Source organism: Patagioenas fasciata, chromosome 20 (genome assembly GCF_037038585.1).
Source record: "Patagioenas fasciata isolate bPatFas1 chromosome 20, bPatFas1.hap1, whole genome shotgun sequence".
Classification (NCBI taxonomy): domain Eukaryota; kingdom Metazoa; phylum Chordata; class Aves; order Columbiformes; family Columbidae; genus Patagioenas; species Patagioenas fasciata.
Window position 1 is genome coordinate 8,456,905 of NC_092539.1, and position 25,438 is coordinate 8,482,342.

Here is a 25,438-nt window from a genome sequence, read left to right on the forward strand (position 1 = left end):
CTCATCCAAAATGGCCCTTCATGTGCACCAAATGCAATTTTTTGAGCACCACTGTTCTCCTGCGTGGCAGAAAAGTGTTTCAAGCAGCGTGACTGACGCGGCACCTTAGCAAATGACACTGAGAGCACAAGATCACAGAGATTTGAATTCTTTTTTCAGCAGAAAATGCAATTAAAAACCCGGCAGACCATTCCCAGCCAGCTCTCCCTGCACTTCCAGGGGCAGGATGCGGAGGGTTTTGGACACCTCGCTCTGTGCCGGTGAGGTGGGGAGGGCTGGAGGCAGCAGGTACCGGTACCGTGCAGCATCTCCCGGGGGCGATGCCCGGGGGAACCTCGGAGCTGCGTGTGCCGGGCGGGCGGCGGGGACGCATGCGTGCGGCTCCCCCCGCCTGTGCCCCCCCGGCCTCGCCGCAGGAAACCGGCTGGCGGCCGCGGAGCCGGCGCCGGGGGAGGCGAGGGGTTAACCGGGGTGGGGGCATCCCGGGCCGAGAGGTGTGAATTCCGCCCGCTTTCCCCCCCCGCTTCTCCACCTCCCCCTTCGCCGCTATAAGAGCGGCCGGCGCGGGCTGGGGGGAGCCACTGCGGCGGCTCCTCCTCGCTCGAAGCCCCAACGCTTTTGGCTGCCCTTTGAAGTCGGAGAGGGAGAAGGAGGGAGGGAGCGTCTGGAACCGCCGCCGCCGCTCCTCCTGCTGCTGCTCCGCGCCGCTACCGCCCGGCCCCGGAGCATCGCCCCGCCCGGCCCCGCCGCCTCCAGGTACGGCCCGTCCCGTCCCGGCCCCGCTCCCCGAGCCCCGGCAGCGTTGCCCGGGGCGGATCGTCCCCCCGCCGCCGCTCCGGGATCCCCCTCCGGCCGGGCTGCGGGCTCTGGCGGGGCTCCCTCCGCTACCAGCTCCGCGATGCTTGTCGGCGACATTTCCCCCCTCCCTCCCCGTGCCGGCTTTAATTTTTCTTCGATTTAAACATGCAGCTCTGAGCGACTCTAGGATAAACTCTGAGCGAGCTCTGTTATTGGCTTCGAGTCAGAAGTGTCTGGAAGCCTTAATGAAAACCAAGTGTAAGGCAAGTCTCAGCCACCTGTCCCCGGGATCCCCAGCCAAGCGCTCTGGGCTTCCATTAATCAGTGGATCTGCCTCTTGGAAAGTGTCTTTTGCATGCTGGACCTCTACCCTGGGGTGATTGCAAAGCAGATTTGGGGACCTGGAAGCCCTCTGTTAATTTCTGTAAGCCAGATACCAAAGTTGTGCTGGTGCTGCCAGTGATTCTGCATTTCCAAAGCTGCCACAAAAGCCCTTGCAAGAAGAAAAAGGGGTAGGAAGGAGGCTCTTTTATGTTGCAGGTCTGCAGTCCTGCCCCCTACCCCCAGGAGCAGCCCCTCTCCCACCTCCCTGCTTCCCAAAGATACCGTCTCCTTACTTTTCAAGGGAAATTAGCTTAGGGGAGAATATTTTTTTCCCCTCTTTCTTACAGACATGAACTGCTTTGATTGCCTGGAAGCACGATTTCCTGAAACCTGCTCCTTTCTGGCTCTTGCAGCGAGGTTCACAATAAAATGTATTGTGGTTTTGAGCTGGATTTTTATTTAAGAAAATGCCATTCTAGGTTATTCTCTTTCATGAGGCAGATGGAGAAAGAGATGAAAGGCTGACGCTTGGGATACTTCATTTCTGCTCTTTAATTGTGGGTGGTTTCTATAAGAAAAGGCTTCTTCCCTGGGAATTGGTGTGAATTAGAGTGGAACAAATAAAAAAGGAATAATAATGGCTGTTAATTGCATTTTTTTTGTATATGAAGCCTTTCATCTTCTCAGAACAGTTCTGTAAATGGGGATATTTAAATGCACTGCTCTATAGGTCCAAAGACACTTCTTACTTGCTACTTCTCATGCAATGCTTGCTTTGATGTAAGCCACGTTCTCTTCCAAGACAGACTTGGAGCCCCAGCTCTCACCGGTGGTATCAGGTGCAGCCACTGGGAACCAGTGCAGGGTTGTGGTTTGGAAGATAGTAATAGAGATGGGATGTGAACCTGTACCATGTTAATGCCTCTACTAATTAAATATAACTTCAGGATCAAGCCCTTGCAGTCACTCGTGGTTGATGTCACTTAGCTGAGCAGGAATGCTGGAGAGGATACATGCTGCACAACCCAGGTTGCAAAGCAGCCCCTGCTCTTGAGTGATGGGGCTGGATGGAAGTTTTGCTTAGAATGGTGTTTGGTCGCTTTCCAGGATGAAGATGTCTAAGTGGAGGTGGAGCAGCATCTCCATCAGCGTGCAATCCCAGCTGAAAGGCACCCTGGCCCTTCTGCTTGTGGGCAACATTGTCTTTGTAATAGCTCAGGTAAGGATGTTGCTTTGCTGGGGGTCTGGGGTGGGGACCCCCTGGGACTTTCAGGACTGGTGTGTGCATGCATCAGGCCTCCAGAAAGTGCAGGGATGTGACTCGGCTTAGCTCCTTAGTCTGGGCTTAACCTGAGCTGTACCATCCATAGCTAAGAGCATGCGTGGATCACTTCCAAGGCTCTGAAAGACCATGCTGTGCTCTTGGATCAGCACTGTTCCTTTTCTCAGTGTCCGGAACTTTCATTTATTTTGCATGGAACACTATTCTCCCTTTCCCAGTAAACGCAGAATTAATAGAAACCCCCCAACCAGCAGGTGATTCTGGATCCTGCCCCTGCAATGAGCAATAGCTGGAACCCCCCAGGACGTTCTGTGCCCCTTGTGAAGGGATGTGAACACCACACTGAGCACAAGTGGTGGTGACACTGCTGGTGAAGCAGCTCCTTTGCCTTCTGCATTGTCACACTGCTGCCTGCGGTGGCCAAGGGGTGGGAGGTGGGGTGTCAAGGACCCTCCTGAAGTGACAAACCTGGTGGCATTTGCAAAGGGAGCACAAGGGCTCTTCCAGCCTTCTAGCATCCACTGGCACGCTCTCCTGCTGCAGAGTGGTTTTGCAAGGGTCTGCTGAAGCTTTCAGTGAAACTTTTGGCCGCAACGAGCTCTTCAGCTCCCTGAATTCACTGTGGAGCAAAAGTCAGAGAGCACCAAAAGATTTGGAGAGCTTAGGGTTGTTTGAGAGCTTAGTTTTGCCAACTGAGTGAAACAATGAACATTTCCTTTCCCGAGGAATCCCAAATATTGCCATTTCATTCCAATTTGTAATGAAAACACAATTGGAAAAATGCAGGGTTTCTTGCAAGATGGAAATCTCAGGCTTGACCTCAGCTGGAGAAGGAAATGCCCTCTTTGCTCAGGGCAGGCTGGCCGGGGGATGCCCTTGGGCTCTGCACTGCAGATGCTGACGCTGCTTCTCCTCCCAACCTACCCGGTGCTTCACACAGGACCTGGCGCAGAGCTCCAACAGCCTGGAGGATGGGGCAGACGTCACCGCACACTGGTGGGGCGAGTGGACCAAGTGGACGGCGTGTACCAGGACCTGCGGGGGAGGTGTGAAGTCCCAGGAGCGGCACTGCCTGCGGCAGAGGTACAGCACCCGCCGGAGCTACGGCACCTGCCGCCCGGGCTCGGGGCAGCTCCGGCTTGCTGGAGGGTAGACTTGGTCCAGGAGGTGTTCGCTCAGCAGATAAACACTGGTGAAAAGGTGTTGTCTAGCAAACCTGCTTGTGCAGAAGGGTAAGTGTCCCTGAGGATGCTGTGCCCTGGGCATCCCTGCCAGGAGGACCAGCTGAGCTATTCCTATGCTGGCCCTGAAGTTTCTCCTGCAGAGATTAGTGCAGATGGGCAGCAGTTTTAGTGCAACTCCCTTCTCAAGGCTTCTGAGCACAGCAGTGGTGCAGGGTTGGTTGGGGACCCACTGATCCCAGCTGCTCTGTGCGTGGCTCTGCCTTCCCCAGGCTGTGTGGTTGCTAGACGACACCTTCCAAACCTTGTCCTCATGATGACTCCTAGGATGCTGTCATAGGAATAGTTGATGCTGCAGGTAACAAAACTAGAGAGGCCTTTGCTGTCAACTCCAGTGAGACCATGATAGGTCTCTGTGTGGCTCTGCTACATAGAGGCAGGGGACCAATATATTTTAAAAAGTGAAATGAAAGGTTTGCCCCCTGTCTAACCATCATTTCTTTATTCAGAAGAAAGTCAGTGAGTGGGCTGGCTAATAAAACTTGCACTGGAACATCCAAAAGATACCAGCTCTGCAAAGTCCAAGTAAGGATATCCTTTTTCTCATCGGGAACACTTGGTACAAAATGTGGAAATTCGTGCTTGCTTTGTATGGTGGCATTTCTGGGCCCCTCAGAGAGGTGACACCACTTGTCCTGTAGCTGTCACTCTGTTGCCCCTCCAAGCAATTGGATTTTCCTTCTTTGATGCCCATCACCGTTGTGTTGGGGCTTTGGGCCTTTTCCCTGCTCTTGAGGCCATAAAACCAAGCGGGTGGTTCTTGCACCATCTCCCGGGGGGTTCTTAAGCCATCCCTGCAGTGGGAGGAGGATGCAGCTCTGGACAGGGCAGGCGATGGAAACACTCCTTGCTTTTGTTTGAGACATGCCAGAAACCTTTCCTGCATTTTGTTTTCATCAGGATATTAATGTATCCCATTCTAGGAGTGCCCTGCAAACGGAAGGAGCTTTCGAGAGGAGCAGTGTTCATCATTTAATTCCCATGTGTATAACGGCAAAACATATCAATGGAAACCTTTATATCCTGGTAACAAGACATTCTTTGTGTGCTTCATAATGCTTAGCCAAAATATTTTGATAGTTATGATGCTATAGCCCGCAGGAAGGCTCCTCCTCTGATGTTTTAAAGTGATTTTTCAGAGACACAATCAGCTGTCTCTTAAGTTCAAAGGTGCATTTTGCAGCTGCAGGGTAGCTTGAAAAGAAAACAACATCAATTCATAGCTGTTGCCTGTGTTGGTTGCAGCTCCTGAGGACCAGAGAGCTCCAAGTCTGGAGGAGGATGTGAGAGCACGAGGTGATGCACAGTGCTGGCAGGAAGAGTCCGGCTCACCCGAACAAGTGTCCTTTGAGCTGGGGCCATTACTGGCCATGTTGCATTTTTGGTGACATTTGCTCACTCCCACACCCTTCATGTGCTCTGTCAAATGTCACCAAGATGCAATCAGCCAGCTTGGTCAGCTGGGGTGAGCAGCTCAGAAATAACTTAGGAGTCAGAGACTGAGATTTTATGCAATTTTTAGGCACCTAACTCCTGTCAACATCAGGCATTAGACAAAAATGACCGATTTTTAGAGCTGTTGGGAGCCCAGGACCCTTCTCCTGAAGAGGAGGCTCCTGAGCACTGGTTAAGCTGCTATGGTTTTGAATATAGTCTTCCTTGTGTGTGTACTTTATATCAATATATCTATGTTAATGTAACTTGTGTATTAAATGTTAAGTGAACATGTGTATGCTTTTGTGCAATGTGTATCTATATCGCTACTGCAAGTCCTTGCACAGAATAGGGGCTGTTGCTGCTTCCATGTGTCCCCTGGGCTGCCGTTGGTGACACCGCTGGCATCACTGGATGTGTGTGTCCCCGGCAGCAGAGGGGACTGCCCGGCTGTGCGAAGGTTTGCAGCAGTGGGCTGTCACGCTCTCAGAAGTGCGATCTCCTGTCCAGCCTGGAACACAAGAGATGGCAGCTTCTGAACTGCTGGCTGCCGTCCAATTGTGCTGTTGTTGCTGTTGTTTAGCTTGGCAGAGATTCATTGACATTGGTAGGATGAAAGTTACTGTGTTTCTGCTGTTTTTGAATGTGTCTTTATATGCTTTCCCCTTAGATGACTATGTTCACATTTCTAGCAAGCCTTGTGACCTCCATTGCACCACTGTGGATGGTCAGAGACAGTTAATGGTTCAGGCTCGGGATGGAACATCCTGCAAATACACTGATTTCCGAGGGGTTTGCGTGTCTGGAAAATGTGAGGTTGTTAAACATTATAGCAAAAATATTGTTAGCAGCATTCAGAAAGTTATAATGGGTGTGACACTTGCCTGACCCTCGATACTCTATTTGTGCATTTTTTAGCCCATTGGATGCGATGGCATTCTCTTTTCCACCCACACCTTGGATAAATGTGGAGTTTGCCAAGGAGATGGGAGCAGCTGCACTCATGTGACCGGCAGTTACCGGAAAGGAAATTCTCATCTTGGTAAGGCTTTTGGGGACCCTTTTGCTTTATTTGTATCAGAAGGCCATTTATAAAATGTATTTATTTTTTGATAAACTGCTTTGAGCTCTTACCAACTGCCCTGACTCAGTTTTTCCCGCATGTTCTGGATGTGTTAATGCCACTTGTAAATTTAGGCAGGGAAAACCTTTGCATGACCCCTCTTGTCAGAAGCCTGAGGTCTCTGATGCTGAATGGTGCAAGGGGGTTATGCAAGAGGCTGACTTCTATTTTAGTCTTATTTGTCATTACCCAGTAAGACTAGAACTGAATGATTTGTAATAACAGGAAGCTCGGGTGTTTTGAAAGACTAGGATTTCCAAAATGAGTGCGATATAAAGCAACAGAACCCAAGTATAGTGACCTAACTTGGGAATAAATGATTAATGCTCTCTGAGGATCAGTTTGAGATGGAGTGAGCTGCAGGAACATTGGTGGCTGTAGGAGGATCCACTCCATCACTTACCTGGTGCTGAGCAAAGCGGAGCTGAAGGGGAACCACGTTGTCATCTCTTGCTGGGGTTTTGGGAAGAGCAACCAGCCCAGGGTTCAATACCAAAACACAGGACTGCTTCTCCAGCTAACAAAACAGCCTTCAGATAGCTTTTCTTATGCCAGTTTACGTGCACAAATATCATGTTTATCTAAAGATTGTATCCTTTGCTCCCCTTGGCTGTGTTTTTCTGCCATAAACCAGGATGCATAGCTTACACGTTTTTATTTTCTGTTATCAATAAGGTCCGTTTGCAGCCTAACAGTTATCAACATTAGTTTATTTTAATCCCTAAATCCTTAAAACTAATTTTGCCTCAAGACCAGTTTGCTTGATACATTGCAGTATTGACTACGGAGTGTTTTGTTCAGATTATTTGTTACAAAGCTCCTTTCATTAATCTGTAGTTTCCCACAGGCTATTCTCTGGTAACGCACATTCCTGCTGGAGCAAGGGATATTCAGATAGTAGAACGGAAAAAATCTGCAGATGTTCTGGGTGTGTATAACCTCTTGGTACTTCCCTACAATGCATGCCTATACTAGCTAATGCTTTTTCCAATGTGAAGATGAACGCAGTTTTATTGCAGACATGAGCTAAATCCATAGTCAATGTAAATCACAACCACCTTGTCCAAGCCAGTGCATTTCTCCTCACTGCAGTCTGAGCACCTGGGCTGTGTATAGCAACACTTTGATGGCCTTAATGTGTGCGAGCCACCTGCCCCAATGCTCAGGAGCTTGTAGTGTAGAGGGACACGTAGCCCAGAACTTGGGGCATGTACCCACATGATATGTGTTGGAAATGGGTGACAAATGCACTGCAATGTAGGAGAAACACTTGTTTTATTACTGTGACACTCTCCTAGTCTTTTCCCCTGAATGAACAACTCCATACTTCTCCTTTTGCATGTGATGGTGCTGATTTTTCTCTCTCGTTTGCAGCTGTGGCTGATGAAGCTGGCTACTATTTCTTCAACGGGAACTACAAAGTTGACAGCCCAAAGAACTTCAACATTGCAGGCACGGTGTTCAAGTACCGCAGGCCCATGGATGTTTATGAGACCGGCATAGAGTATATTGTTGCACAAGGACCAACAAATCAAGGGTTGAATATAATGGTGAGCTTTGACTTTTCAGGTTTGCAAGGCTGAGGGCGATGGGGAAGGGAGGATTTATGTTGGACTGAGGAAGGGATGGGGAAGGGAGCAGAGTCCTGCTGTGGTTTCCCAGCTTTCCTGGGCAGCCTGAGGGGACTGGGAGCAGAGACTGTGCCCAGTTCCTTGCATGAACCTATTTTATTTGCGTCAGTGATCGTGGATGCTGGTGGGTGTGTGAATAATGAAGGTGGGCTTGGGAAACCCTCTCTCTGCAAGGAGAAGACACCTCAAGCACTGCAGGGGGATGTTTCTTTTACTCCTTGGCATTTTTAGCCGAGTTACCTGTCTGGGAAAAGTAAAAGTAAGGAATTGGGCTAGATAACTTAGAGAAGTGCACAAAACTTAAACCTCAACTCTTTCTTGAAAGAAAACCAACTAAAACCAGGTATATGAAGAAAAGTAATTTAATTTCCTTCTGGGCAGCCAGCCCAGGTCCTGCCATCTTCCATGTAGGCCCAAGCTCCTCTGGAAGGGAAAGAGATGGCTCCTTGGGTGCTGATAGAGCCTTAGGCTGGTAAAAGAGGTTGTAGTACAGCAGCTCTGAGTCTCTTTCCCTTAGGTGGGGCTGATCCCCAGGGCTGTGCTGCCAAATAACCCTTGGAAAATGGTGCTGGGATCCAGTTGTAGGGAGCTGGCAATATGAAGGAAAGCAGATTGGAAATAGCAAAGTAGATGCTCACCAACTGTCAAGCTGAAGATGAATCACAAGCTTTGTGTGCCGTATGTTCACTGCATCCGCTAATAATTTAATTTGTTTGCTAGGTCTGGAATCAAAATGGCAAGAGTCCATCTATCACGTTTGAATACACCCTCCTGAGGAAGCCACACTCAAAAAATCTGCAGCCCATCTACTACACCTTCTCTGAGTCAGATAGCGAGGAAAGCAGAGAGTTTGATGGAGAAGTGCCATTGGGTTTTATCCAGCACAATGCAACCTATTTTGGGAAAATCTCCAGGGAAAGGATAGACTTGGAGAACCAGGTGTTTGGAAGGCAGGACACGGAGGAAGATTTAAACTTGAGCAAAGGTCAGGAAACCAATGAGGTCTATGAAAGAGCAGAAACAATTGACTGTGAGCCAAAACTGAAGGGCAAACAACCCCAAGGTAAGGAGGAGACTTGGGCCTCACTGTTCTGCTTCTCAGAGCTCTTGTTGAGAAATGCTCTGTTTCTACCTCTGGTGATTCTGCTGGATTGTTTTTTGGAAACCTTGGAAAGTTCTTTAAAATGTCTCTGCTCACAAATCCTCTTTGCCCTTCAGGTTCTGGTTTCTAGTGGGTGGGGGGTGGCTGTGGGTAAGGTCTCCCTGCTGGTGCCCTGCTGTGCTTTGCCTCATGCCAAGGACAGGAGGGAGCCCTGGGTGCATAAAGCTCCCTGTTGAACATCCGTCCATCACCTCCCACAGCCCCCAGCAACCTCCTTCCCATTCCAGTCCCTTGGGCATCCCATCACCAACCTGCCCTGAGTGCTTTCCCAGCATAGCTGCATGGGCTCTGGGGCTGGGTGGGCATCTTCCTTTCTGCCCTCTGCTATTGCTTGGGGCAGTGCTGGCGGATGCTGAGCTCTCCTCTGGCCATGCAATAGCAGGGCGAGACACACAGAGCTGCACACTCTTCCCAGGGAGGTACAACCCCATGAGATTTCCCCCTCCCCAAGACCCCACCTCCTGCCTCTGGCCTCCCAGGCGGCTGCTCAGGCTCCGGCGTGTCCCTGCTTTCGCCTCCCAGCCTGAATGCATTTTGTGGTTGTCACTGTTGTTTCCCCCTGTTGGCTCCAATCTAGATTCAAACGTAACCAGGTCTACTTACCAGACAGACCATGACGACAGAGACTTGGACCCCAGGTTCACCTCCAGGGAATTCCTTTCGGAGAATGCCATCACGGACAAGCTGCTGGACAAGACCTTGGATTCCAAGGAGCTGGTGCTCAACATGACCGTGAACAGCATCTTTGCCCAGGGAGACCCAGTCAACTCTGTGGGACCACACATTGACAGCCTCTATGTTGACTACGAGGACACGGATGGTGTAGTGACCTACACCATTAATAGCACCTACATGGAGCTGAGCAACAGCAAAGCCGTCAACACATCTGCAGAGACACTGTTTTCAAATGCCACTGTCACCATGACCAGCCCTCCAGGAAACAGAACCCACAAAGCAAGGTAGGATACATGTTTTTAACCATAGTCAATCCTATTTGTTGCTATTCTTAACTCAATAGCGCTGTACTCAGCGCAGACCCCATTGCGTGGGTTCTATCTGCTTTGGAAGCCAGAAGGTAAGTGGGGGTAGGATGATGTATGCAAAAGCTTTCTGGTGGGGGTTAATCTGGAAGAAAGGACTGGAGGTTTGGGAGCAGAAGGTCAAGAGAACATTTAAGTAAGAGGAAAACTCACTGCCCTCCTTAGTGGGGACTTTGGCAAGTCCATGGTGATGGCTGTCAGCTTGTGAATTGCTCTCTGCCTGTCACAGCTCATTGTCAGAGCCATGGCCATAACGAAACCTCTTCCTTTAGTCTTCTCTTGACGTCCTGCTCTGATTCCCCTGGCCCTTTCCTCTGAGTTCTGATGCAGCAGAAGTTGGTCCTGGCCCCTTTTTAACCCACCCTGTTGACTGCCACCCCCGAGCCTCCTCACTTGTGTTGGCAGGAACGTGATCCAGCAGCTCGCAGGCATGTTCCTGCCCGCTTAACCACTGCTGGAGAGGCAGAGCAGGACAGCAGCAGCTTTTCTGTAGGACCTACAGAAACAGTCTTGGTTTGCTGCCTTAACATGCGCAGCAGCAGTGCAATTAATCATTGCTTCAACAAGAATATCAAACTCTCCAGCAGCAGCTCAGTGATTGATGTTAGGACTGTCACTTCAGCCTTCTTTTTAATGGCTTGTTTGGAGTGGTAGTGCTAGAAAATGTAGTGGGAAGGTGCCACCCCGCAATCTAAACCTCAACAGAAGGTTAAAACAAAAATAAAGGCTTAATCTATCTTTAGCAGCAGAATTGATCCAGGCAAGGCGGGGCTGGTTGAAGAGGAGTCTTGGGCTAGTGCTTGTCTACAAGTCTGTGTCCAGGGTCTTTTGGGGTGCTCTGGGGAGCAACCACAAGTTAAAGCAATCCCTGGATAGTTTGGGCTGAAATTGGGCTCTTGAGAGTCGTCCAGGTCCCAGACCCACAGCCATGGATGTGGGTCTTGCTGTGCACCTCATGGCACCGGCGGACTCCTCCTGGCTCTGCTGCTTTGACTCTTCTGCCTCCCAGTCTTCACCACCAGTAAAACATGATGCTGAGCTTCAGGAGATGTAAAGCACTGAGCAGATGCTCTCTGGTTATAGTTAGCTGTATTTACCCAGAACTTACATCAGCTTATACTAAAGCAACTTATGCTAAAGAAAATGTCCAAGCAGCCAAACATATCAACGAACTTCTTAATGATAAGAACACTAAAACTTTGCCAAGGGCTTGAGTCTATCATCTCTTCTTGTGGCTTGGCTTGGAAATTCTGTCTTCAGCTGCCAAAGCAAGCATTTCATTAGCACTCTGACAGCCGAGGGCAGCCCCTGACTTACTGTGCTGTGGGGGTGACAAAGGGGCTGTGACCCCTTGGGGTCCTCACCACTCTGGGTGACCTCGATTACCCCCTCCAGTAGCTGTTAAATGGGGTTAATGCTTCCCTACCTCCTGGGAGTACAGGGACCTTTGCATGCTTTAAACTTCAGAGCAGCTCGGCTATTACAGGATAATCACAAAAGACTGTCAATGGTCCCAGTGCAGTTTTTTGTGGTGCGGAAAAGCCCTTTGCACTGTCCCTGGCTGCCCATCTGTTGAAGACAAGATGGGGATTTAAGCCCCTTCATGAATTGCATTTTTTTGACCCATTCTTCCCTTGCTTTAGTTCTACAATGCTCGCTCTTCTTCCCCCAGCTCTCTAGAATAAAATAAGAACTTTTCAGATCTGAAAAATAAGTGTTTGCTTGCTGAGTTTTGCACTAGCCAAAAGGCTGGGTCCATAGCCTGGACTGGGAGATACTCAGGTCCTCGCTGGGGGGCCATGGCAGGGTGGTTGAAAGGCCAGTGGAGGCAGACATATGGGGCAGCTGGGGTGTAGGAAATACGCTGTTTGGAAACATGTCATTTTTATTAAAAAAAAAAAAAAGGGGTGTAAGGGAAGAAGCCTTTATTTCTTCCCCCAACTTTATTGGTTCAAGCCCAGTTGCAATTGTAAAACTAATCACTAACTGCATCTCCTGGGTGGGAATGATGGATGAGGAGCCCCAGCTCAGCTCACAGAGACCAGGGTTAAAGCTTCTGCTGGCACCCAGCACAGCAGGATAAAGCCCATAATGGGCAGTGGGGAGTGGTTTGGGGGGTCATGGGCTGGGTGCTGGAGCATGAGGTGTGGGAAGAGCATTGGAGCTTGGACTTGTTCCTCCAGGAGGAAGGGGTTGGAGGAGACAGCCAGAAGCCACATTGATGGAAGTGGTGATGGGGCAGAAGGAAAAGCTTCTTGTCCTGGGTGTGGGGCAAAGAGTGGGGGATCCCCATCCATGGAAATGGGTAAAACTGCACTGTGCAGGGCCGTGTGGGACCCCGTCTCTTACTGGGGTCAGCCTAGTTCTGGGCAGGAGCTTGGACCCAAGATCTCCCAAATCCTTCCCTGGATTAGTTTGGGGTGGACGGTGGCTTTTTGCTCATTTTCATTGCCTGTCAATGAACAAGCGAAGGAGGATCATCTCTTTGCAGACTGGGATGGGGTTGGTTAGAGGTGGGACATTTCATTTCTTTCTACACTGTTGTAGTTCTTAGTGTGGATGGAGTTACCCAGTAACAGGAGCCCCTTGCACCAGCCTGGTGTTTTATTTCCTCTCTGGGAACAAGCCTTGCTGGGACAGGAACGGGCACGTGGCTCATGTGCCATGGTAGGGTTGCTGTGCTGCTTTGTTCTCCTGGAGCAGTTCAAGTCTTTCTGGGGCCAGACAGGGCAGAACCAGGTACCCCATCCCTAGAGACATCCCAGGCCAGGCTGGATGGGGCTCTGAACAGCCTGATCTAGTTGAAGATGTCCCTGTTTATGGCAGAGGTTGGATTAGATGAGCTTTGAAGGTTCCTTCCAACTTTTCTATGATTCTACCCTTTGTCCTTCATCCCGTGCTGCGCAGCCAGGGCTGATCCTGCAACAGGAGCCTTAAGTTTCCCCATTTGCTTATAAATAAAAACTGAAATAAAACACAGAAATACAAGCCTAGAGCCTCTGGATGTTGATCTGTGGTGTTTGTGTGTGCTTGTTAGGATAATTATTCTTCTGTGGGGATTGTTTTGGGAAGATGAGCAGCCCAGAACTCAACCGAGGTGAGGGGCTGGTCCTAATTTTTGGTACTGCTGCTTGCTTGAAAAGCAGAGGCAAAGTGCAGGCAGGGAAGAAAATATTCAACTTTATAAAAAGGCTCATATTAAAGAGGAAAAAGAAAAGTGATAAGCCCACCAGCTTTGCGGGACAATGTGCTGCTGTTTGCATATAGAGGAGAACAAAACGACACTTTTGTCTTTGCTAGAAATGGTAAAAGAGCTGAATGCTGCCCTATGACCACATCTGATTTCTCTGGAAAGAACTTGTCCCTGCGACCTTGTTACACGTAGAAGCAGCTCTTTATTTAGGATAACATACATTAAATGGACACTGTTGAAAGATTTTCTGTCCTCAGATGTTATGCAAAGCTTATTTTGAAGATTATTTTCTCCTTTCAAGGGACAGGGTTCCCAGTCACAGGGTAGCTTGATGTATACGTTGGTGCCTCTAAGAGCAAGGTATAGACTGGAGGATCTGGGCAATACTCTGTTTTCCAGGAAAATAAAAATACAAAAAGCATACGTTGACTATACATTAATGAATCTTACTGAAAACTGCCTCTTTTGAGCCCTCTCCCAGCACACTGATAGCAGCCGGGGCTGAGCCAGGATCAGGGGCTGATGCAGGACCCCAGGCAGAGCTGTTTTGGCAAGATAAACCACTATTTATAGTGAGCCGAGGTGGTTATTTTTCTGCAAGAAAATAGTCGCATTCATTTCGGTTCCATTTCAAACGCAGGAAGCAACCGTTTGCCAAACGGACAGAGGCAAAGTCAACAGGGAAAATGAGATTGTTGTTTCGTTTAATCCTTCTGGAGGCTCAGTGCTGGCGGTGGAAGGAGGGTGGGTCCGAAAGGAAACGGCTGGATTCTCAACAGTGTCCTTTTAAAGGTTGATTTGATAGACTGGACCTCAACTTTTTCTTACGAACAACTAAATAAGGCAATTTCAGAGCTTCTGCTGCCTAGAAATCATACAAGCTGCATATCTCGCCAGGCCAGAGACAAGTGGATGTCAGGATACAACCTTGTACGCTATTTCAGTGTAGCCGTTTCAAGGGTTTGAACAAAGGTATGAGAACAGAATTAAAGCCTTTTGTTGTAAAGGTGCAGTATCCCTGGTGTGTTTTAACCTCACAGCATGTCAGATGCACTGAACTGGGAGAAGTTGTTATTCTTGGTTTGACAAATGCATTTTTGTACACCAGGCTGACTCCGTTCCTGCTTTCCTGATGGCTTTACGTGTTTGAGCAGAGCATGGATATGAGAGATGCAAATTTACCTAGCAAAAAATAAAACAAAATAACCCCAAACAAGAGCAGCAAAAGCAGTAGGTAGGCAAATAGCATGCCTTGGTGTTTAAAAGCAAAGTGTGCTTTGAGAAGCAAGTTCATAAACCCCTGTGCCACGTGTTGGCTTTCGGAAGGAGTGAGCTGCTGAGATTTGAGCAGCCGAAAGCTCTGCCGGGTTGAGCAGCACAGCCCTGGAGACACAGGGGAGGAGATACTGCACCTTTAGTCGCTGTATGCCGAGGGCCAGGTGTATTTGAGCAGAAAAAAATGCAAACTTTGTTAAATTCTGAACTGTTACTACTTGTGGGTATTTTTATCCCATTCTCTCTATTTCTAGACAGTGGAAGCTCTGCCTCTAACCGGGCTGGGGATTCTACTTGGGGCTCAGGACAGGTATGTTGTGAAACAAACCAAACTGATTAAAACAAACAAACATACCCCAAAAAATCAGAAAAACTAAACCCAACCATCAAATAAAGCAAATTCCCCCCCCAAACCCGAACCCAATCGAATGCAGCCTGCTGGCAGATGTGTGTGTCTGACGTGGCCTGTCACCGCTCGCCTTGTAAATGCCTTTTTTTGTTTGTTTTGTTTTTGTTTTTTTGTTTTTGTTTGTTTGCTTATCGCTAGAAACAGATTGAAGTTGTTAAGAAAGGGCCAAGGTGTGAGTGCTGCTGACATGTACAGGTGGAAGCTTTCCTCCCATGAACCCTGCAGCTCTACATGTACCACAGGTAGTTCTATGAAGCAGCCAAATTCTGCACAACCTGCTGAAATCACCTGGTGTGTGAGTCACTTTTCTGTCTGTGAGGGAGGGGAAGGACCTGGTGCTGTGTAGGGGATCTCACCATCTCTGGAGCTGGTTTAGCACGACCCTGAATCTGCTCCACTTGGGTGCAAAGGTGGAGAGAGGAGCCGGGGGCTGAGCCTGCAAAGCCCAGCGACCTCGCAGGCGTGTGGGGGCTCAGAGTTAGTGCTCCGTGCATCCTCATCCTGCTAAACGCCCTTTGGGGAGCTGTGATTGTCATCTTTGATTCCCAGCCCCATGGGGACACACTGAGGCTCGGCAGGATCCCCACACCTTGCTGACTCTCAGCATATTGCCTCTTTTTTCCCTCTTCCTCCCCCTTTTGACCATTCAGAGGGATTTGTAAAGCTCAACTGCTTCCCACAGGGTGAAATTTTGAAGATTGTTCAGGTCTGGCAGGAAACAAAATAGCATTTGGCTTTTTGATTTTTGTTGTGTTTCTCCCACTCCTTCTACCCCAGAGCCAGATTTTGGCTGCGAGGGTGTAAATCTGCAACAGCGATCTAGATGCCAGGGCTATCAAAACCTGGCCTATATTATTTTTGCATCAATTCCCCCTTTTTACCTCCCCAAAAGCCTCACCCACCTGGTCTCTCTCCTCCTTTACTCCTCGGTTAGGGGGTCCTGGCCCCATCACTGAGATGAAGTGTGTGCAGGTTGTGCGCTCGCCTGCACCGCTCCCCTGTCCATGAAATAATCCAGACCCTGCAGTGCTTCTGGAATTAGAAAGAAGGAAAAAAGGGGGAGAGAGGAGTCGCAATCTAAGGGACAGCTCTTAAAAGGGCAAACACGAGGATTTTATTTTTTTAAGCATGCCAGAGCATTTGTTCTTGTCCGGCAGCCACATACCCGCAATGAGAGCATCACAAGCCGTCCCTGGGTTCCCATCAGCCGCATGTTCTGGGACATTTTTGATTTCTTTGATCCCCTTTGAAGAAATTTCCCCCTTGACTGGACCAGGTTTGCAGCTAGCAGGGAGAAGTTTTACTTAAATTTCCCCTTTCTCATTGCCTTTTCTTAATGACATACCACCGAGAAGCAAAACCATGTCAAGAGCTGTAGATATATATATTTTTTTAGTTTCATGTAAACCATATGTTCCTGAGAGCTGCAATTCTTGTCACCTGTAGCCAGAGCAGCCTCCTGGTCCCCAGCCAGGTCCCAGAAAGGACTTCACAACATTTACACTGGCATGGCAGGCTGGGGGGGTGGGGAAAGGAGTGGGTTGGGGACCGATTTCCCTGTTGCCTCCACCCATTTGCTGATGGCTGTGAGGTGGAGGGAGCCCTGAGCGTTTCCTATAAAAACGTTAGTCATATATTGATCTTGGTGGCCGTGTCTGCCTTTGGAGCCAGCCAAACTTGGCCGTGCTGCCCATGTTGGTTCTCCCCTCCCAGCAGCATCCATCCTGCAGGCCAGAAACTCCAGCTTGCTGCCCTCCATTGGGATGAAGTTTGGGAATATAGAGCTTAAAGAAAAAAGAAAGAGTTTGGATGTGAAAGTCACCAAGTGTCCTCTGTTGTGTGTGTGTGTTCTCTTTGAAATTAGGAGTGATGTCCACGTATGCGATGTGTGTTCGCTATGATGGGATCGAAGTGGATGATACGTACTGTGATGCCATGACCCGCCCCGAGCCCGTCCATGAGTTCTGTGCTGGGAGAGAGTGCCAGCCAAGGTACCACCTCCTGGGGGGCTCCGCGCTTTCTCCGCTGTGGATGTATTTTGGGGAGGGGGTCGGTGTGGATTTGGGGGTTGCGGCAGCAGGGATGGCCTATAGCACCCTCTTCATCCTCCCCCAGTTGCATCTGCCTGGGCTGCACTGGGATGCAGCAGGACTTTCCTCCTGAGCGCTTAGCTGAAGCTGCCAGGTTAAAACTTCTGTAAATCCTGGCAAAATTTGCACTGGGGGCTGCCATTGATTGCAGGCACTGTCCTGCCCTGGCCAGCACACGGCAGAATGAATTGGATGGAGGGACCGAGCTTGCAAAGTGTATCCAAAACATCACTGAGTTTTGCTTGTGTCAGGGCAAGGGCTGGTGCAGAAATCTTAGCACAAGCACTAGGGCTCTTTTCATGCTTATTTTATCCCACTAGGATTTTATAAAGACAATCTTCCTTGTAGTTGTGCTGTTCCAGCTATGTGGCTTGCACCGGGAGAGGGAAGAGCTGCTCTGTGATTTACTGGGGCTTGCAGCTGGGCGGTGGGTGAACCGAGGAAAGCGCTCACCAGTACAGCAGCAGACAGGATGCTGCTAGGGCTGGCAACACTTTTCCAACAGAAAGCGCCAAGAGATTTTTGCCTGATCTGGGTGGGAAAGACCTCGGTTTCATCTCCCTTCTGAATTTAGGTGACACCTCTAAATGTGTGACATCTCCCTGCAGATGCTTGTTGTGCCTGGAGCCACACATGGGACACAGGGCCAGTGTGCATAGGGCAGCCCCGTGTCCAGAGGAGTTGGAATTCTGATCCATTTTGATTTTTACGTTTTTTAGTTTGTTCTTTAGTTCGGAATGGCTATAATTGATATAATGTGACTGTACTGTAAAAATCTTGACTTCTTATGTCTTTTCCCTTGGTTTACAAGCTGCTTCATTCTTGTAATGTCAGGACAGTAGTGATAGGGGACAGTAAAGGGCAGTGTCTCATAGCAGACCCCAGCTCTTCCAGCCCATCTCACGAGGTTTGCATTTAGACTGACGGTGGTACAGGAATGTCTGTCCCACCAAGGCACAGGCAGCTTTGTGTCACATTATTGCTGGAATTTGCAGGGCGATGGACAGTCGTGTCCTCTCCATCCTTTATCTGGATGGGCAGAAAAGAGGGGTCAGATGTGGGCAAAAAGCATGGTAGAGATGCGCTGGGGTCCCTGCGGGGGTCCATGCCTCGCCGCAACGGCTTCTCCTTCATCTCAGCAAACTGGTTTTAGCATCTGCTGCTGCAGGCATGAGCTCAGGTCTGCTAGGTGAAACCACCATCAGTTAGTGCATCCCATCCCATGGGAAAACCTCCTGCACACTGGCAGCCTGACCACAGCTCGTTCCTATTGCAGCCGCGTCCCCCAGGCTGGGAGCAGGCAGGGTTTTCCTGGGGGTGCTCCAGCTCCGGTCCAGCCGTGCCTATCTCAACGGCCTCTCTTGTCTCCGCAGGTGGGAGACGAGCAGCTGGAGCGAGTGTTCCCGCACCTGCGGGGAGGGCTACCAGTTCCGCATCGTCCGCTGCTGGAAGATGATCTCTCCGGGATTCGACAGCTCCGTCTACAGCGATCTCTGCGAGTCCGCGGACATCACCCGGCCGGATGAGCGCAAGGTCTGCAAGAACCCAGCCTGCGGGCCCCAGTGGGAGATGTCGGAGTGGTCCGAGGTGAGTCCCCGGGGATGCTGGGCTGGTCACGCTGCGGGTGAGCACATGTGCCAGGGCTTCTCCTTTCCTTTTCTAGCTGAAACTTGTCCCTGGCTATCAGAGATTTTACCTTTTAGGGCACTGGATGCAGTTATTTCATGGGGAGCAACATGTACCTGTAATTTTATTCCCTAAAACGAGGGCTAGGGTCTTGGCCACCACCATTGGTCACTTGCAGGGTATTTGACTGCACCCGGGTGTCTCTGCCCGTGGCTTTTGTGCCCTGGAGCCCGCACGCTCCTTGAGTCTCTGCAAAGGAGCCAACGTCATTGCTGCTCCCAAATCAAGCCCAGACCTTTCTAAGCAAGAGCAGACCGAGCTCCGAGCCAAGTGTCTGCGGGCACAAACCCACCCCGTGTTCTACACCACAAGTGATCAGACTCTTCCTCCGAGGAGGCTCCCAAAACACCTTTTTGTTCTTATTTAAATGTCTCCTTTCCTCTGCAAGCCGGGGTGCTGGAGGGGCTGGTGCGTTCCCTGGTGTTGCAGGATGTTTTGACTTTCCCAGCTGGGTAGAGAGGAGCTCCCTGCACACGTGCTGGCACGTTATTTTGACTGGCGTAGCAAACCAGAGTGGCTTATTTTACAGAAATCTGTATTCTCCTCCAGCATGTGTCAGGGACAGATTGCTTGAGACAAGTCCTGGAGTAGTTTGTTCTTAGCCAGCAGCAAAGCTAATCTCATTTGGATCCCATCTGAAGCAGGGTGCCAAGTTGGCTGGGGAAATAGGCATTAAAAAAAACAAAGCACATTTCAGGGATCTGAGGATTAACATATCAGCGCAGCGCGTCTGAGCGCTGTGCTGTTGACACTTTTCCCTGCTTTACGTTATGCATGGAGCAAATGTGTATATGTGAGACTGTAGTAACTCAAATCCAGTTCTAAATAATGTCACTGGGCTGTGCGGTGCCAAATTTATCCACAGCATAAAAATTCTCAGTTATGTGGTTTGGGGAAAACATGCTCCAAAGAGGTGGAAAGGAGCTGGCTGCTCTGGGAAGGAGGTGAGAGATCTCACCCTGTCTCTAAGTGACAGCTCAAACTTTTCAGCTCCAGTTGGGTGTTTTTGGTGCTTTGGATTTTCACCCCTTGGTATTACCTGATAGAGTTTGCACAGCACCTGAGCAGGATACAGCCCTCCTGCCTCTTAACCTGACTGCTGAAGCTCTTGGGAGGCTTTGGGCAAGAGGAGCGGCTTTGCTACAGATTGTTTTACAGAAAGTTATCCATGCATTTTCAGTGTCTGGTTTTAGTTTGATGGTGAAAATGTAAAAAAAAAAACCAGAAAGTGGCTCCCAGTTCCCATCCGAGGGATCCTGACACTGACCTTGTCCCCTCCCGGCAGTGCTCAGCGCGGTGCGGGGAGCGGAGCGTGGTGACACGGGACATTCGCTGCTCGGAGGACGAGAAGTTGTGCGATGCCAGCGCCCGGCCCCTGGCCGAGAAGAACTGCACGGGGCCGCCCTGCGACCGGCAGTGGACCGTCTCGGACTGGGGACCGGTGAGAGCCCGGGGGGGTGGCCGAGTGGCCATCGTGACCTGTTGCAGGTGGCCCTGCTTGCAGATGTATTTGTGTCCCTGATGCTGGGAGTTTTGGGGTCGGACTCATCCTCCCCAGCAGCTTCCAGCTCTGACAGAGTGAACCTCCAAATTATGTTCCCCTTTCTTTTCCCTTTTCCCCTTTCCCTTTTCTTTTCCCTTTTCCCCTTTCCCTTTTCTTTTCCCTTTTCCCCTTTCCCCTTCCTTTTCCCCTTTCCCCTTTCTTTTCCCTATTCCCCTTTCTTTTCCCTATTCCCCTTTCTTTTCCCTATTCCCCTTTCTTTTCCCTTTTCCCCTCTCTTTTCCCCTCTCTTTTCCCCTCTCCTCTTTTCCCCTCTCCTCTTTTCCCCTCTCCTCTTTTCCCCTCTCCTCTTTTCCCCCTCCATCCCAAGCTATTTTTACCCAGATTCTGATACATTAGCATCAGCTAAAAATAAGCAGTTTCCATGGCAGCAGCAGCTCTGTGAAACACCGTGCATCACTGCAGAAGACCCAGGGAGCACTCGCTGCCTCGCCCGGTGCTCAGGGCAGCGTCCACCTGGCCCTTTGGGGGGAATATTTGCAGCCACTTGTCCCCTTTACCGTGACCTCTCAGAGTGTCACCCCAGGGTTCCCTGCTTGTTGGTGCTTCCCTGAGAGATGCTGAGTTTTGCTCAGCACCAGCGCGTTGAGGCCATGGGATGTGTTGGCTGCCATGGAGCTGCCCAGGGAAGGATGCGCTGAACTTCCCTGCAGCTGTTTTAAGCTGAGCCCAAATAATCCCTCCGTGATCTGGGGATGGTGGGGTTGGGGAGGCATCTCTGTCTGTGTTGCAGGGATGGGGATGAGGCTGGGGATGGGGATGGGGATGGGGATGGGGATGGGGATGGAGCTGTGCTGCCTTCCCCGCCGCTGAGCACCCGTCCTGCCCGCTGCGGTTGCAGTGCAGCGGCGGCTGCGGGCAGGGCAGGATGATCCGGCATGTGTACTGCAAAACCAGCGACGGACGGGTGGTGCCAGAGTCACAGTGCAACCTGGAGACCAAACCGCTGGCCATCCATCCCTGCGGGGACAAGAACTGCCCCTCGCACTGGCTGGCGCAGGACTGGGAGCGGGTAAGTGCAGCCCCCGCCAGGCTGGGGGCTGGTTTTGGGGGGGCGATGGAGGAGGGATGGGGGCAGGCAGGGGTGTGTGGGGCTCAGCCGGTCCCACTCGCACCCCCACAGTGCAACACAACGTGCGGCCGGGGTGTGAAGAAGAGGATTGTGCTCTGCCTGGAGATTGTCAATGGCAAGATCAAGACCCGCAACCCCGCCGACTGCGACGTGGCCAAGAAGCCCGTGGAGGAGACGACGTGCTTCGAGCGGCCGTGCTTCAAGTGGTACACGACCCCCTGGTCGGAGGTGAGCGGGGAGGAGGCTCAGGGAGGTGTGGGGGTTCTGTGGGAGGGAGATGGGGAGGAAAAGGCCTTTCCTTCGAGGTGCGCTAGAGCTGAGCATGTGGTGCCCCAGCCCCTCGTACCAAGGGACTGGCTCGGGGAGAACGGCAATGAGAGGAGGTGTTAGGTATGGGCTGGCTCGGGCTTTGGCTTTCTTTTCCTCCCCCCCTTTTCTCCCCCCCTTTTCTCCCCCCCTTTTCTCCCCCCCTTTTCTCCCCCCCTTTTCTCCCCCCCTTTTCTCCCCCCCTTTTCTCCCCCCCTTTTCTCCCCCCCTTTTCTCCCCCCCTTTTCTCCCCCCCTTTTCTCCCCCCCTTTCCCCCCCTTTTTCTCCTTTCTCCCCTTTTTCCTTTCTCTTTTTTCCCCTTTTTTCTTTTCCCCCCTTTTTCTTATTTCCCTTTTTAAATTTTCCCCCTTTTTTCATTCTCTTTTTTTTCTTTTTTCCCCTTCCCCCCCTTTTTTTTCCCTCTTGTTCCTTATTCTTCTTTCTTTTTTTCTTCTCTTTTCTCTTCTTCCCTCTTCCCTGCAGCCTCTGGTGGGAGCGTGGCTGGGGCGTGCATGGAGGCCACGGGATGGCTCCTGAGGATGCAGGGGCTGAGGACGCAGAGGTTGGGGCCGCAGAGCTGGGTGTGCAGTTTGCCCCAGCACCCTGCAGAGGCAGCCGGGCTCCAGCAGCCATGGGGCCAAGCCGTGAAGGTCTGCGCCCGGTCCCCCCCCAGCCCTCCCCATCTCTGCTCCAGGCGCCTCGTTTGTTTAGTCTTGCAAACCGGGATGGGAGCACATCCATGTGTCCTGGGGCAGAAGCTGCTTCAGGCGGCTGATGTTGCTGGCAGCAAAGACGGAGCAAGAGGCCAGCGGCGCAGGGCTGAGACGTGACATTCAGCCAGGGAAACACTTCACCCCCCTGCCCTGACATCTTCAGCAAGCACTCTGTGTTTGTTTACTGGGTTTTGGCTTAGCACAGACCCCTACAGCAGCAGGGACTCACCTCACTCCCTCTCTGTGTTCCCCAGTGCACGAAAACCTGCGGCATCGGCGTGAGGATGCGGGACGTGAAGTGCTACCAAGGGAAGGACATCGTCCGGGGCTGTGACCCGCTGGTGAAACCGGTTGGCAAACAGACCTGTGACCTACAACCCTGCCCCACGGAGCCCCCAGGTGAGCCCCACAGCACCCCCAGCATTGATTTTGCACCAAGCAGCACCTCCCAGCATCTTAACTGCCACAAACCCCCAGTTTGATAGTGATCTCAGGGAGGATGTAGAGGGGCCGGCTCGCCCACTGTGCCCAAGTATTGGGGCACCGTGCGCTGGCTATTTCTGGAGATAACTCCATTAAATTAAGGGGTGAGCTTTTGCAGCATGCTCTGACCTCAGGATAAAAGGGAGTTTCAGAGAGCTGACTCGGGTGCTGCTTCTGATTCCTGCTAATGTCTAGGAAGTTTGGTCTGTGCCATTATTTTAATGATTTTTTGGTCTCCAAATGTCCTGCGGGATTTGTAACTGTCTCGTTAAAATCTGACTCGTCTGCTGGCTCAAAGCCCCCATGATCTTTAGTGAACACACGGTTCTAATTCTTTAATAGGATTTGGGAATAAGGACGGTGTGGGAGAGAAGCATGAAAATGGGAGATGGATTTAGGGCCGGCTCCTGGCTCAGCTCTGGACCTGCTGGGTGCCCTTGGCTGGTGTCCTGTGGGGTCTGGGATGTGACACGGTGCTTGGGAGGTGCCTGGTTTCATGCATCCAATGGATTTTCAGTAAAATAGTGTGTTTCTAAAATATGGACCCACTTTGGCATGCCTATATCTTTGACATTGGGTCCATTGGGTCATTTTTGAAACACCTTTCTTTTCATATATATGTGTGTGTGTGTGTGTGTGTGTGTGTGTCTATATATATGTATATGCATATATATATATATCTGCGTGTATATATGTGTGTGTACATATACATATATATACATGTGTGTATACATACATATATATACATATGTATCTATGTGTGTATATATGTATATGTATGTGTGTGTATATATGTATATGTATGTATGTGTGTGTGTGTGTATATGTATATGTATGTGTGTGTGTATATAAGTATAGGGGTGTGTGTGTATATATGTATATGTGTGTGTGTATGTATGTGTGTGTGTGTATATATGTATATGTGTGTGTGTGTATATATGTATATGTATATGTGTGTGTGTATATATGTATATGTATGTATGTGTGTGTGTATATATGTGTATGTGTGTGTGTATATATGTGTATGTGTGTGTGTGTATATATGTGTATGTATGTGTGTGTATATATGTGTATGTATGTGTGTGTATATATGTATATGTATGTATGTGTGTGTGTATATATATGTGTGTGTATATATGTATATGTATGTATGTGTGTGTGTATATATATGTATATGTGTGTGTATATATGTATATGTGTGTGTGTGTGTGTATATATGCATATGTGTGTGTATGTATATATATGTGTGCGTGTGTATATATATGTGTGTGTGTGTGTATATATATGTATGTATGTATTTGTAAATCCTGTGGGTCTGAAGCACCTTCTTTATATGTAGCTGTAAATCCTATGGGTTTGAAGCACGTTCTCGTGCCTTTGCTTACACTGACGGTGAGGTTTGTGGAGAAGCTCCATGGCTTTTTCCAGGGGATGCTCTGCCAGATATAAAGGAGGTGGCAATTATAACCAGACTAATTTGTTGCACAGCCTGTGGCGTTCAAGCCAGGCTGTGCATGGGGGGGAAAAAAAATGAGTTAATGAGCTCGCAATGGTTTATTTTTCATTTCCGTATCGTTGCCTTTTGCTTTTTCTCCTCCAGACGACAGCTGCCAGGACCAGGCAGGAACCAACTGCGCTTTGGCCATCAAAGTGAACCTGTGCAGCCACTGGTACTACAGCAAAGCCTGCTGCCGCTCCTGCCGCACGCCCCACTCCTAGTGCCCTTCGCCAGGGCTCCGTACTCCATTTAGTAAGCGCTACACAGACCCATGTTAAGGATACTTTGGGGTTTTCTGTGATTTTTTTTTTGCAGAACTACCCTCCTTGCCCCACGGCTCGGGTGCCACGCTGTACATTGGGAGCCCCCGTTATCAGAGCTGTACATAAAGTCGTGTATATTTGATTCCTCCCCGTGCCCCGAACTGCAGGTACACGCACGTGTTTCACAAGGTCTTGTCCTTTAGATTCGCTCCTCTGTGCAGGTTTGGGGTTGACGATGGGAAGGTGTGAACTCTGTGAAGTGCAAATTTCCCTTCGCAAAGGGGGTTGGTGCCTCTTTCCTAATTTATCCCTGTGCTCTCTCATTAGCTGCATTTAACATGGTGGGAAGCTGATTCTCGTTTGCTAAATGAACTCGAGCCCAAGCCCCTTTTTTTTTGTAATATGTAGGTGTATACTTTTTCAGAGAATTTTATCTTATAATCAAATGTTAGTTCCATAGTCCTTACACCCCCACCCGTAATGCAGACATATTGTATATAATATGGAAACATAACTGCACTTTATATCACAAAAAAGATGTGCTCTTTTTTAATATATTTGTTTACAGACAGTGAACTTTATCCATATAATCATTAATTTGTACTCTATGTATATTTTAATAAAGTTGTCATATTTATGGTGGTATCTTGTTTCACTCTCCAGTTTGTAGTGGGTGTTTGCCCCGTGTGCTGGGATCACTGGAGTCGGGTATGAACTTGCTGGGCCCTGGGAGGAGCAGAGCAGCTCTGAGATGGGGAATCATGGCTGCTCGGGCAGTGATACAAGGAAAAGTCCCATGGAGCTGGGGATTTTAGGATGGTTGCTCTGGGTTAGGAGCCCTCTGGGGTTATCTG

The 25,438-nt window shown here is 49.9% G+C and overlaps 1 protein-coding gene across 9 annotated transcripts; it reads left to right on the top strand.

The window, feature by feature from the left end:
- Positions 1 to 401: 401 nt before the first annotated feature.
- ADAMTSL2 (ADAMTS like 2) lies at positions 402 to 25,222 on the top strand. 9 transcript variants are annotated; one of them, XR_010652608.2, is made up of 19 exons: positions 402 to 756; positions 2,230 to 2,341; positions 3,345 to 3,487; positions 4,095 to 4,170; positions 4,569 to 4,671; positions 5,750 to 5,895; positions 5,998 to 6,121; positions 7,050 to 7,130; positions 7,577 to 7,752; positions 8,554 to 8,896; positions 9,573 to 9,954; positions 15,051 to 15,154; positions 16,777 to 16,903; positions 18,376 to 18,589; positions 19,974 to 20,129; positions 21,096 to 21,261; positions 21,373 to 21,549; positions 22,595 to 22,739; positions 24,424 to 24,557. XR_010652608.2 is itself a non-coding variant. In XM_065853632.2 (19 exons), exons 2-19 carry the CDS (start codon positions 2,231 to 2,233, stop codon positions 24,540 to 24,542), a joined length of 2,898 nt encoding a protein of 965 aa, XP_065709704.1. In that variant the 5' UTR covers positions 402 to 756; position 2,230; the 3' UTR covers positions 24,543 to 25,222. The 9 variants fall into 9 exon arrangements, 8 of the variants coding, with proteins under 8 accessions (XP_065709704.1, XP_071673362.1, XP_065709705.1 ...); XM_065853632.2 differs by having other exon boundaries at positions 21,091 to 21,261; positions 24,424 to 25,222; XM_071817261.1 differs by having other exon boundaries at positions 9,606 to 9,954; positions 21,091 to 21,261; positions 24,424 to 25,222.
- Positions 25,223 to 25,438: the final 216 nt, after the last annotated feature.